This window comes from Neomonachus schauinslandi, chromosome 13, assembly GCF_002201575.2.
Source record: "Neomonachus schauinslandi chromosome 13, ASM220157v2, whole genome shotgun sequence".
NCBI classification, from domain to species: domain Eukaryota; kingdom Metazoa; phylum Chordata; class Mammalia; order Carnivora; family Phocidae; genus Neomonachus; species Neomonachus schauinslandi.
The window spans coordinates 33,861,323-33,876,060 of record NC_058415.1 but is presented as its reverse complement, the minus strand read 5'-3'; the positions used below and the strand labels follow the sequence as shown (position 1 = coordinate 33,876,060).

The 14,738-nt window shown below is 36.3% G+C and overlaps 1 protein-coding gene across 1 annotated transcript in view; it reads left to right on the top strand.

Moving 5' to 3' along the window:
• Positions 1–14,738, top strand: part of PTPRD (protein tyrosine phosphatase receptor type D) — a 325,556-nt gene that overhangs the window by 154,730 nt on the left and 156,088 nt on the right. Inside the window, exons 14-19 of the mRNA XM_044920761.1 lie at positions 833–1,026; positions 3,391–3,417; positions 7,260–7,377; positions 9,880–10,467; positions 10,906–11,006; positions 11,807–12,066. Of these exons, the coding sequence (XP_044776696.1) occupies positions 833–1,026; positions 3,391–3,417; positions 7,260–7,377; positions 9,880–10,467; positions 10,906–11,006; positions 11,807–12,066 (1,288 nt within the window). The remainder of the gene's footprint in view (positions 1–832; positions 1,027–3,390; positions 3,418–7,259; positions 7,378–9,879; positions 10,468–10,905; positions 11,007–11,806; positions 12,067–14,738) is intronic.

Here is a 14,738-nt window from a genome sequence, read left to right as displayed (position 1 = left end):
GGTCTGCTGTCTTTTGATAGGCTAACAGTAATCAGCTTTTCTCTGCACATCTTTTTTTACCCAGCATCGCTGTAACTTCAGTAATTTTTGCCAAAGACCTATCTTTGCTGCAGCCTGGGCATTTTTTTTTTTTTCAATCTCAACACAATAATTTGCTTCCCTTTAAAGGAACAGTTTGCTCCTATGACCTTGTAATCCAGGCCGTTTTCTGTACTTCCGTCTAAAGTCTTCTGCGTTTTTCTTGGCCTTTTTTAGTCACTTCTTTTACATTTTGAAGTTAACTTTTCAAATCTGCCTTCTTATCTTCTTGTTGCCTTTTTGTCTTGCATATTTCAGAGACACTGATGCTCGACATTCAATTTTTGGCATCTGTTGTTTGGAAAACCTTTGATATGAGAAAAAAAGAAGAAAACCGATATAATCAAGGATCTTTTTATTCTGCTAAAAAGAAATCTTTAAAAAAACACACAACAATCAACAACCAGTTTTTGTTATTATTTCAATGCTACTCCTCTTTGTGCTTTAATGCTTTGAGCCTCAAAGCATCTTCCTTGGCTTTTGTACATTTTTTACATGTTTTTCTATTTCTCTGATACTCTTTTTTTCTTCCATTTTTTTTTTTTTTTTGGCATCGGTCATGTTTTTTGATCTTTTCTTAAAAGGTAGAGCAGATTGGTTGAGCATTTTCATTGCTTGAAAATGTTTGTATTCCACAAAGGAAACATAGTGGGTCTGCCCATTTTTTTTTTTTTTTAAACCTAAGTAAAGAAAATACTCAGACTGGGTGGGACAAGTGCCTATAATCTTCTTTTATCCAATGATGTTGTTCCAGTTCCTAGTGGTCCTCCTCGAAAAGTCGAGGTAGAGGCTGTCAACTCAACATCTGTTAAAGTCTCATGGCGCTCACCTGTGCCCAATAAGCAGCATGGCCAGATAAGAGGATACCAGGTGCATTATGTGAGGATGGAAAATGGTGAGCCCAAAGGCCAGCCCATGCTGAAGGATGTCATGCTGGCTGATGCACAGGTAAGCCTCTGAAATTACATACCTATGTTTTTATTTATTTATTATATTTATCTTAGTCTATACCTTGAAATGGACCCCCATTTTTTTATTTTTTTGACATTTAAAAAATCCTGTAGAAAATTCTAGTTTTTAAAATACATGATGTGTAATAACCTTCTCAGTCAGAATTGACAGCATGTGAGGAAGTGAGTTGTAATGAAATGACACTCAAGCATAATTAAAAACATGTAATTGTTTCCTTAAAATACAGGTACTCAACTCTCTACATTTATATCTGAGTTTGCCTTTCTGACTTCAAAAAAGTTGAATTGATTTTAATCAAAGTTACAAGAAGAATTCTAAGCAGCTGTGCTAGAACTATTTGAAATTAAATTGATCTAACTTCTAAATATATGACTTATTCTGTTGAAGAATAGACATTCTCACGTGAGGAGAGTTACCCAGATAGTATTTTATTTAGTACTTATTTATCAAACCATGTATTCAGAAGTAATTATTTCATTTCCCAGAAAAATGAAGGTAATGACAATGAAAAGTTAGAGTTTTCCAGGAAATAAATGGGATCCCCTATGTTAAGGCACGTTTAGAAAAGTATGAAGAGCAGTTGAGTGTGTGAGAAATTCTATTGATCCTCGGGTGGTAGTTTTCAACCATGCGGTCACTTGATTTTGTAATCTGTTGTTTAAAGCAGAGCATTACATGTTTCAATTTTTTTTGTGTGTGTAAAGGGTTTCAAAGATAATACCATAATAAATTCACCTGTATTCTATGTAGTTACTTGAAAAGAAGAGGAAGATTTCAATTAATAGCTTCTACTGGGGATTACATATAACCTGTGGATAGCTTCACTATACTGGGTCCAGTAGTGATGGGATGTTATGAATAGGGGAGTACTATGCTTATCTAGCAAATCAGTAGCTGGGCATGGAAAAGGAGGGGGTTTGGAAAATCTGAAATTTATTTCAGTAAAAAGTTCCTTCCTTGTGTCAAAGTGAGGAGGACTATGAGCCAAGTGAGAACTATTATGTCAGGTTGCCAGATTTTGCATTCTTGTCTCTGTGCAAATAAAAGAGCAATCTACGTCCCTGTGGCTGTAAGGAAAACATCGACCCTAATGTTTTAATATAATCAACTCACAAAAATGCTGTTTTTCCTTTGGGTTTGAAACATTTTAACTAAAGGGATCTGGATGAGTTGTTCACTTAATCAGCTCCAAATCCAGTTCCATGGTTTTGAAGTCTACTTCTGTAAACTTATGTCTTTAGATTCATAGCCCTTTAGACTCTGGAAAAGGAGCATTGCTTTTTCTAAATATTCTGTACTGTCTGTGAAACAATACTCACAATATGAAATTAATAAAACCATTAAAGTCTATGTTTTCTTTTGTAAGTCTGAAATTATGAAAAAGAAAATGATATGGCCATGATGCTTTGATGTACTCCATCAGGTCCTAGATAATTTTACGTTATAAACCTGTAGTTCTGTCAGTGTTTTGTGGAGGATGGTGGTTAATGGAATTATATGATACAAAATGCCTTAAATGTCAACACAATTTTCCCCCTCTCTTCTACTTTGGCTTTTCTTTATTAATTTGCCGATTTTTCTTATGTGTATGTTTATTTTATCTTATTTTTTTTATTATGTTATGTTAATCACCATGCATCATTAGTTTTTGATGTAGTGTTCCATGATTCATTGTTAGTGCATAACACCCAGTGCTCCATTCAGTACGTGCCCTCTTTAATCCCCATCACCAGGCTAACCCATCCTCCCACCCCCCTCCCCTCTAGAACCCTCAGTTTGTTTCTCAGAGTCCATAATCTCTCATGGTTCATCTCCCCCTCATTATGTGTATGGTTTTGATCATTTTTCTTTTGTCCACCTCGTGCGTTCTCTTAATATTCATTGAAATTCCACTGCATCTTGCAAGACTTCCCTGGGGCTATAACATTCCAATATTTTATGAAAGGTGTTAATCTAATTAGTGACATAAATTAATTGCATAACATAGAGAAAAAGTCAAAATAAATGTCATAAAGTAATGTATGATTAGAAACACTAGCTGTACGTTATACCTTATTGATTCATTCCAATGAACCACTCATTAAAAATTGCATTAGCTGATTTTAATTATAACAATACAAAGCATATTTACTTTTGACCTCTCAGTTCAGGGTGAGGATGGAAGCATAACACACCTACTTTTTGGAATTTTATTGTACACACTTGCTTATTTTTTTGTTCTGTTTTTTTGTTTGTTTTTTTAATCTAAGGAAGGCAACATTGCCTTTGTAAGGCTACAGATTTCTCTTCATTTCTTTTTTTTTTGTTTTCCTCTTCCCCAACCTTCTTAATCTCAATCAGTGGGAATTTGATGATACTACTGAACATGTGAGTAATTTTGGGCTGCTTTGTCAAAAAGAGATTATAAATGCTTGTTTTTTCTGTTACCCCTCTCTCACTTATTTGTGATATGTCATCACAGTTTGCTTGGATGCATGAACTAACAAATTATTTTTAAATTATCTTCATTATGTGGTATACTTTTAATTTAGATTTTTGTTTTGTGAAATTGGCATGATTGCATACGAAATATCATGATCTCATGTTGTTCTGATGGCTGCTACTAACTACCCTGTGACACAGTTAGAGGAGGCATGCTTTAAGTGGAGGCATTACAGACAAGAGATATCCAGCTGTGTGATATAGGCCACTCATAAATCCTACCCCAGGGTTACATTTTCAGTGGATAACACCATGCAGTTCTGGTACTAATTATATCAAGAAATGGCAATTCTGTTGTACTCATAGAAATTTGAGTTAAATTGAATGAGTCATGCCAAGAGGCAGAAAATATCTCACTGAGGGAGGAATTTTTTTAAATATTTCAATGGCTGGATTATGTTATTTATTGAGACCTTATTACTATGTATAGGTTTCCTTGGGGGATATAGGATCCTAGGTGGCTAGGAAGGATGTAAAGTTCGGGAAAGTTCCATAAAATACAACAAAAGTCATGACCTCAAGCAATGTGTAATTAATTAATAAGTGAGTGGCATTGTCAGTAAGAACTGTGAGTTCAGAGGCCATGGACCAAGAACGTAGAAGAGGTCTTGCAACTTTGTTGAGAACTTAAAAAATAAGTAAGGGTGGAAGAAGTGGAAAAGTGTGTGTGTGTGTGTGTGTGTGTGTGTTGGAAAGTTGGAGGTAGGGATGGTTTTTTAAAGATGAGTATGTGAGACATAATCATTGAGGCAGGTCAAGAATGCGATATAGTCAAGTGACATGAGCTTGCCAATTCGACATGAATGAAGGGGTTCAGGTTAGTAAATTAGTGCTAAGTATGACTAAGACATAAATTTAATATAATGTTAGGAAAACCTGAAGTGTCAAACTAAAGAACTGGCTTTTAACTTCAGTACTGGAGAGATATAGAAAATTATTAAAAATAGAAATAAGATAAAGGCTGGTAAGTGTATTCTTTCATTTAGTAAATATTTTTCTTTTTGCTAAAATGCAGGGCTCTCACTGAGAATATTGGTAAATATAATGGGCAAGGTATCAGTTTTAATGGAACTGACACTGTTTTATAAACTTCTTTTACTGTAATCCATAGTAAGAAATGCATTATATGTCACAACCAATGCATTCGTATGTTTAAAATAAAGGTCTTACAAAATAATACCTTACTTATACATATATAAAATTTAATATTTTGTATGAAAGTATATCCTATTTCTTTTCTAAAATGCTGGTCATGACTAAGTAAATTGATTTCATGACCTACTTAAATGGGTCATTACCTGCAGCTTAAAGCCAATGACATAGTGGATAGATTAGAGAGAAAGAAGATAGTAAACAGGGAAACAAATAAAAACAATTCTTTTGCTAACATCATAACATAATAAAAATTCAATGAAGTTGAGGCAGCAAAAATGAAAAAGGGACAGTTTTGGTCAATATTTTAAAGGAAAAACTGGCAAAAACTTGCTAAGAATTTGAGGAAGAAAAAGAGATCAAGATCACTCGTAAGTTTGGAATATGCTATACCATTCGTTAAAGTATAGAAGCAAGGAGGGGAATTTACTCCTGGAAATGACATTTGAGCTTCAGTCAAGCTGAACTTGAGGGAACAATTGATAGTCAAAGGAAAATGTCCAGCACATATTTTCAATGGATATGCCACTGGAGCCCTGATGGGAAATCAGGACTAGAAATGAGTTTCAGACAGAAAAAATTCTTTAAGGTTTGGAAATGTGGGGTTTTTTTAGGACTAGAGAGAAACACAGCAGGCCGGTAACTGTTTCAGAACATCCGGGAATGCCAATTTTTAACAGGCAGGAAGTTGAATGGAGATATGCTAGGAGAAGGCAAAGAGATTGAGGAATGGTAGACACAGTATCAGCCACACTACCTCACAGAGGATACGGAAACCACCAAGGAAGTATGGCCACCGTTTAAAGAAAGAAAACATAACACAAGAGATGATGTGATCCAGGCAGATAGAGGTGTGTCCAGCTGCGATTATACCACTGCAGAGGGTTTGACCAAATTCAAATTACATTACATGTGTTATCCTGGAACAGCCTATGTGAGAGGAAGGGCATGTGTGGTTAATCCCAATGTGATAAATGAAAAAGACTTATATAAGGCTCAGAGTATATAAATTTCTTGCCACATGATTTGGTGATAGAACCAAGCCCTGCTTCCTGCCCCACCCCCCCACCCAGCCTTGCCTACTTTCAGCAAAAATCCAGTAACATGTGAGAGGGACCTTGGAAACAATAATGTTATCATTTTCCCATCATAATTTCTGGAATACCCAGTATATCTGCTATTATTTAGAATGCTACTCTTGGGTGATTCGGATGGTTTTTATAGCCTCTGTAATATTAGTGAAACCATTCCAAGGTCCTGAAAATAATATCTCTCTCCCAAATTTAGCCCATTCATCTGGCAGAATAATATTTCCAATGGCTGTTCAGGATGATATCTGAAATTCTTAAATTTCCACTCCAATGATATTCCTACTATTTTGAGAAAAGCACACAGTCAAAAGCTGTCATATTTGGGATCAGATTCAACAACTGAGTTCAATGGTGCCCCTTACAGCCTTACACAGAAGAATCCTTCTGTCCTCCACACAATCCAGTCCATTCCATGAACTCTCACTTGCTTTGTCTTCAAATGTGGAAGACAATGACATTGTATTATTTCTTAAATCTAACAATATTCAACTTGAAAACATAGCTGTGCCAAATATCTGAAAGAGATCTTTATAGCTATGTGTTTTTTGTGGGGGGATGTGGGCATGTGTGTAGCAGCTCTAAAGAAAATAACAGAAGTTAGTAACTACTCTATGTAAAGAATCCTATAATCTCCAGTTTGGAAGAACAGATCTAAGTTTTGTAACCATCACAGTTTGGGGGCCCTAATTAAGAGAAATCTAGAGTTTTGATAAATAGTTTGTGACATTTAACATTTTCTAAATAGGATTAATTGAGCACAACTCCATGATGATGTGGTAAAAAAAAAATATTGTTCTTTGGTTTTATGACCTACTCCAAATCACCAGGAAATTCTCCTTAGTGTATAATGATTTTAGTTCATAGTCTATATAATTAACCAATAATATGTTACTCTAGTCCTAAGAAACTTCTCTGGCTGTCAAGATATCTAGGTTCAACAGATCAGCCATTGGGCAAAATACTAGCATGGTGATAAAACAGACTGCATTGGCATCAGCCCCATCACTGGTCTGTTGGCCAGGCTATAGAGGATGCATATTGAGAGCTCCTGGCATAATATCACTGCGGGTTTATGGTTTGCTCACTATGAGCCAGGCATAGTTGTAACTTATTTAATCCTTCTATTATTCCAACTTTCACATGGGAAACTGAGGTACAGAGGGGGTTAACTCACCTGCCCTGGATCACCAAACTAGGAAATAAGGAGATGCAGGTTTAAATTCAAGAACTCAGGAGTTCTGGCCTCAGGTTTCATGTTTTTAACTACTACTTCTTAGGATTACCTCTTACTATGGCTGAAGACCTCACTTTAATGTCAGCATGAAAACACATCATTCATAGCATGAACAATAGGCATGATACTTCTGGTACTTGGCATGGCTACAGGAAGTATTTAAGCATGCATAGAACGTGGATGGATGCTTTGAATTTCCCCAGGGTGTTTGTGGTATTTTGAATCAGTGTCGTTCTATTGTGTCATTTTAGGACATGATTATTTCTGGGCTACAGCCTGAAACTTCCTACTCCCTCACTGTCACAGCCTACACCACCAAAGGAGATGGTGCTCGCAGCAAGCCCAAACTGGTGTCCACCACTGGGGCAGGTAACCATATTTGTGCATATATGTGCCTTGAACATGTTCCAGGTGACAATAATATGAATTTCCCAAATGGTATGGTGAATTCTATCAGAAAGAAAAAGTGGACTGTGGTCAGCTTTTGTGTTTTTTGATATGCATTTCAGAAGAAAAGCATCAAGACATATTTTGCCCAAATAGACAGTCATTCAACAAGTATGTTCGTGAGCACCTACTACGTGTTAGGCGCTACTCCCAATACTGGGGATACAACAATCAACAGAGCAGAAATATTCTTCCCTCCTGAAGCTTATTTTCTGAGTAGAACTAGATAGTTAACAAATAGACAAATGAGTATATAATAAAGCATCAGTAAGCGAGAAGTTGAAAAATAGAGGTGTGTAAACATTAAGGATAGGATAGCCCCTAGGGACCATTTGAAAAGAGTGATCGGAGAGGGTTTTTTAGAAAAAAGTTATTTGAGCTGAGACATGAATGATGTGAAAGAGCAAGTCCCATGAATGTCCAGAGGGATGATCATGTGGGCAGGGATGTCACTTATTAGCTTCAACCTCTCTCAGCAACAAACCCTTTTAGAAGAGCTGCCATCTTGAACTGAGTTGATGACTTACAGTTCTGGGTTTTGTTTGTTTTGTTTTATTTTGCCATTTTCTCCTGCTCACTCCTTGCTGTGGGGATTCTGAAGAGGCCAAATCACATAAAAGATAGGGAACAGAAAAGAGAGAAAAGCAACATGGCTACAAAATATCAGAATGCTCCTCTGAAGAACAAAGTTTCTTAATGCTCTTTAGAGTTACTTCGATAGTCTCACATTAGGAAAAGCCAGCATGAAGGAAGACCTGACATTGTAAAACCAATAAATTAAGACATAATTACAAAAGGATTCTCTCCTCCAATCCCTTTATATCACAATCTCCCATGGAACATTTAAACTATGATTTGATTTACTCCTCCCGAATTGCTTCTCACACAACTTTTTAAGAACACACCTCTATGTAAAGGCATAAAGCAAAGAACAGCTGTGATGTTGAGTACCCTCCTGGGTGCCATGCTCACTGCCAAATTTGTCTAAATGTCATAAGATTTGCTTCACATCCTGCCACCTGGAACTGCCTCAAGCAGCAGGATTACAGATGGCAAAACTCCTTTAAGGCAGTCTTCTGGGCTTTTTTTTTCCTTTAAATTTAAGAATAGCATTGTATCAAGCTAATTTAATGCCCTCCTTAGGAGATATATGTTCAGTGGGGGCATGCTGACTGGCTATGGAACCAGCCTCTACTGAAATGTAGACAACTAAGTGTAAACCCCTGAAATTAAATCCCAAAATGAAGAAAATATATTTCCTACACCTATATTTATAATTGTGTCTTAATTAGTCTGAGATGTATTACATAAAGCATCAAGCTCCTATTGCCCTTAAGATAGGGGTGCTATAATAAGGAGGAGAAAGGAGAGAATTTATAGCCCAGGGGTGTGAATCCCAGAGAAAGAAATGGCATTGTCAATTTCCATAACACGAACACTGGCTCATCACTTTTTAGTGACTATTCAAAAAATTATTTAGAGTTGTGGATGTTATTCGCATAGAGGATTATTTTGGTGTTTCCATTTCAGAACTTTCTTAATCAATGGTGATTTGGGTATTGAGGAAGACAATGCTTATATTTAGATATCTGCATACATATTGTCTTCATACTGGACCTAGGTTGGAGGTGTGAGAATCCAGATTTATAATCTCTTTCAGAGAAAAGCTCTAGTTTTATTGTCTGCCAACCAACGAGTCAAAATCATCCCTTAGTCATGATTTATCCCCAGGTAAAAAGTATAGACAAAAAGTACAATTATAACCATAATAACTTAAAGCAACATTTTTTTGCACTACTTAAAAAAAAAAACCAAAAACTTACAAGCAACATAAGAGTATAGTTAAGTGTTTGGGCTATGGATTCAGATTGTCTTACAGCTTTCTCACTTATTATACCTCTGACTATGCAGTTTTCTATCTCCCTGGGTGTCATTTTCTTATTATAGAAAATGAAGATAATAACTAATCAGAGTGTGTAGTCAAGTCAAAATGTAAATCAAATGAGATACTACATCTAACGCTCTTAGCACAGTGCCTGGTACATTGCGTATACCCAATAATTAAATATGTTATAATTATTATTCTTATTAGCTGTAGCTAATTAGCTAATCTTTACTTGGATTCATTTCTCTGTGGCACGAACCTTTTTATGTGTGAAGGTTTGATACAAGATTTTTTTTTAATTCCCTTAAATTATTTTGTAAGCTTATTTGTGTCTGTTATCAAATTCTGGTATCTCAGCCTACCTTAATAGTTAAGTATGAGAAGCAGCATATTTCCACAAAGGTATATAGACCAAGTCTTTTTTTAAATAAATAATGTAATGGGAATTCTTGTGGAGTGGTGTTCCCATTCAGCAGTGTTTAAAATGTGAATGAATGTCTGTCTAGGTTGGTCTTACCACTCCTTCCCATGTACTCCAGTTCCAGGGAAACCCCGGCTTGTGATTAACCACACTCAAATGAATACTGCTCTCATTCAATGGCACCCCCCTGTGGACACATTCGGACCTCTTCAGGGTTATCGTCTAAAATTTGGCCGGAAAGATACGGAACCACTCACTACTCTTGAGTTCTCTGAGAAAGAAGATCACTTTACAGCCACAGACATCCATAAAGGAGCATCATATATCTTCAGGCTCTCAGCCAGAAACAAAGTGGGCTTCGGGGAAGAGATAGTGAAAGAGATTTCTGTTCCAGAAGAAGTCCCAACTGGATTCCCTCAAAACCTCCACTCAGAAGGCACCACTTCAACCTCTGTCCAGTTATCCTGGCAGCCACCTGTCCTGGCAGAGAGAAATGGCATCATCACCAAGTATACTCTTCTGTATAGGGATATCAACATCCCTCTTCTTCCAATGGAGCAGCTTATTGTTCCAGCTGATACCGCTATGACACTCAGTGGCTTAAAACCAGATACCACATATGATGTAAAAGTACGTGCTCACACGAGCAAAGGGCCCGGGCCATATAGTCCCAGTGTCCAGTTCAGGACACTGCCTGTGGATCAAGGTAGGATTTGTCTGCTTATGGCCTTCCTCCTTTAAAGGAATGTCGGTCTTTGGAAATCAGTATTTTGAAGCTATAAATAACTGACCGGACCATTCATATTCATAGGTTCAGCAAAAGCCAAAAGGTAAAGTATGTAAAACTTAATATGTTTTGGATGCCTTAGATTTTGGTTATAGAATGCCAAGCAAGTCTGACTGACAGCAACCCAATGTTCTCAGGTAAGGAAAATACAATATAGGTGACTGAATTGGAGAGAAAAGAGAGATCTTTATGAGAATGAGGTAGTAACATGAATGGTCTAAACAGGTAGGCAAATCACACTTCTCTCTCTCTGACCAAAGTAAATGGCTTCTAGCTTAAGCCCAATGGTCCATGGTGGAAAAGGACAGGTCATACGTTTTTAGGAGTAGTGTAAATATACTGTTTTTCCTTTTCCAGCAGTGTTTGCAAAAAATTTTCATGTCAAAGCAGTAATGAAGACTTCAGTGCTGTTGTCTTGGGAAATTCCAGAAAATTATAATTCTGCCATGCCTTTCAAAGTAAGTTGTTTTCTACTTTTTAAGATATCATGGGTAAAACGGGGAGGGGGGGGAACATTCAGTTTACCTGAGTAAGTTATTCAGAAAGAATGCATACCACTTTGTTTCAGCCACAAACACTTGCTTTTCTCCTTTTTGGTTTCCACTTGAAAGATGAGGTGGGAGCTGAAACCTAGGGATGGTATTACTTGTCAGTCACCTTGTAGTTCCAAGACTTTTTACATCTAAGCTAGTGCTTGTGTTTTTCCAACAGAAAATGAAATTCACGTGGTTTCTACATCTTGAAAATGCAGTATCCTGGGATTTAAAAATTTGTTTATCAGCCTGAATTCTTTGTATGTTTTAAACTTTAATTTGCAATTGAGAAATATTGAGAGATGTTACCAAGAAGTGCAAGTCTATGAAATAAAGAATAGAGAAACATTTTGAAGGCAAAAGTGTACTTAGGAACAGGAATAGAAACATTTAGAAAAAAAGGTGATGTGGATAATACATTGAAAACCTAGGGCATTTCTGCACATTTTCCATTAAGATTGTATGCAAGCAACAGGTCAAATATTGAAAATATTGTACATTTCTTTCTGTATTTTTATAGACTTAGAAACATTATATAATTATGCACTAAGAACAAAAGAAGAATTCATTCAATCTCTAGAATTTATGAACACTTAAGGGCTTAGGAATGGCCCAAAATTAGAATTGATTTGACATGCATATTCTATAACCAAGTGCACATTAGTTTAGAAAGCATACATTGCCTCTCTGATAACCAAATCTCTTCGATTGGTTGTATCTTCTAGATTCTTTATGATGATGGGAAAATGGTAGAAGAAGTCGATGGCCGGGCTACCCAGAAGTTAATAGTCAACTTGAAGCCTGAGAAGTCATATTCATTTGTGCTGACCAATCGTGGGAACAGTGCTGGCGGGCTGCAACACAGGGTAACAGCAAAGACTGCACCAGACGTACTACGTACCAAGCCTGCCTTCATTGGGAAGACCAACCTGGATGGCATGATTACTGTGCAACTTCCTGAAGTACCTGCAAATGAGAATATAAAGTAAGTTGACTGAAGGGTTAGGGCTGAAGGATGCAAATGCAAGTAAGCAACAAAACAGAATTCAACCTCAGTATTACAGAAGTTATGAGAGATTCTATTGCTGTGTGTGGAGTAAAAGCTTTTTCCGCATAGGCTCTCAGTTTTATTTAAGCCTTATTACACCCGGTTGTCATGTTCATTATAACACAGATTCTCATTAATTTAACACTGAGTGTTTTTTATGTCCCAGGAATGATGTAACTTAGTAGAAATAGACAAATAGAATGCGATCCTTACTCTAAAGGAGTTTATGTCATTGTATACAGAATAAGGTGACTAGTTGAATAACTCTAATACTTGGCAAGTCTTGTTATAAATGGAGAGGAAGTCTTACAAATGTAAGACAAATACAAAGTATTATGAAGCTGAAGGAAACTTTGGGAAATAAGATAAGCAAAAATGGTACTTGACACTGTTGTTGTATATGTATGCTGAAAGGAGACATTTCAAAAGTTCAGGATGATGTTGGAAAAAACAAGTTGGAAAAGGCAAATTTTCTGTTTTGGATGGAGTACAGTGTAGAGGCCAGTGGGCCTGAAGTGAAAAATTAAATCCAGTCAATTAAGTAGTTTACTGGTTGTATATAGTTAGTTGATTATAGCCAATACATTTTATATTCAGTATAGCTAGGTGGTTTTAGCCAGTAAAAGAAAAAAAATATTTTCACTGCAGTATGCTAAGTATGAGTATTGTGGTTGACCATGGAGAACAAAAGAAGATGTTGACTCTGTCCCCAAAGAGCTACCATAGAGTGGGGGATACAGAGAAACAGATATAATACATGCTAATGATGGAGTTAGACTCTATTTTAAGAGCAGCTAACTGATAATGAAATGGGTCAAAGAGGTTTCTCATTTAATCTTAGAAGATGAGTAGGACGCATACAAAAAAATCAGAGTGAAAAGATTATATGCAAAGGCTCATTAGTAAAGGAAGTGAGTTATCTTGCAAGGCCTGAACAAGAGAAGTAAGAGAGGTATACAAGAGCCAAGTTGCACTCAGAACTTGGAACTATATCCGGGAGACAGTGGAAATTCAGTAAATGTGTTTATTCAGGAGAGTGGCATGTATCATTTATATAATACCTAAGTTTCCTTTTTTTCCATTTTAGGAAATATTTATTGGGTATTTGCTGCATGCTAGAGATTGTGTTATCTCCTTGCTTTCTCATTTCTGTATCCCACATGATCATGTTTAGATGAAACTTGCTATGAAAGATCTGAAGGTCAAGAATAAACTATGAGACATTTATACGTATTTCATGGATTGTTGGGACCTTCACGTTTATCAGCAATCTGGTGACATAATTAGGGCAGCTCTTAGGGAAGATGGTTCCTGAAGGCATATGTTGGAAGGATATTGGAGCAACATAGAGAAAAGTGTTGGGATATCATTGCATATTTGGTTGATTCTAGGTAAATAACAAGATTCTGAAGTCAGATGGTGATGAGAGAAATAGGATGCAGAGGCAGATGAGAGCAGTAGTGTAGTAGGAATTGGTAACCACTTTAATGAGGGATCAAGGCAGAGGAAAAATGTCATAGATGACTCTGAGAGTTGAGTTTGGATGACAAAAGTGAATGATACTGCCATTCATCCTAGAGGATGAGAAGTCAGGAGGAAATGACTGAGTTCAATTTTGTGTATGTTTTACATGAGGTATCAGTGAAATACCTACTTAGAGATGTGGGTTTAAAGAAATTACTAGGATTATGGATAGAAATTTGAGAATCATTAACACAACAGCAAAGCATTTATGGAAAAAGACAAAGTCACTGAGACATGGGGTGAAGATATGAAGCAAAGTTTAAAGTAAATGTCTCAGGAAGAAAAGAGCTGGTAGAGCACACAGTAGGATCTGTTACAAAGTTAAGTGGAGAACCAAGCCAGGGCAAGTTCACGGCAAAAGATTTTTCAAGAAGGTGTATACAGTCAGAAATTTCCAAAACTTCAGAAAATTTTAAAAAGATGATAGAAAAAAATCATTATTAAAAAGTAAAACTATGAACAAGAAGTTTTTAATATAGTGCCATGGTTGAAATTTAGAAAAGTCTAATAATTGGTGACTTTGACTTAACTAAAATCCATTCTTCCAGATGAAACCTTCTGTTCTTATTTATTTGATGAAATAATTGGAGGATTTTTACCAGATGGTGGAATTTCCAAAAGATTATGACTAAAATAAATTCAGTGAGAAATCACATCCCCTTTTTTGTCTCTTCTTCTTCTTGTATCATTCAGAAAACTGGAAAATGAGAATGGAATATTAGTGTAATTTTTATTCCAACAAAATTTAATATGAAAGTGAGGTTATATCTATCCATTTTTGTTTGAATCATCTGTAGAGATAGATATATATATTACATATATATATGTAATATATATATGTAATATATATATATGTAATATATATATATTTTCATCTCCCATCCTAGTGCCAGACAATGTTTTAGGGATTTAGTAGAGACAGTGCTGACTTTCTTACTGCTCTTACACAACATAGTTAATTGGGGAACTTGGGCAAGTAGAGTCCGTTGAAATGGAGTTTTTAGGATACCAAAGCTTAGCTGGATAAGGGAGGCCAAAGGAGGAGCTCCCAACCCCAGTTTAGTAGCTCGGGGAAGGTTCCAGAG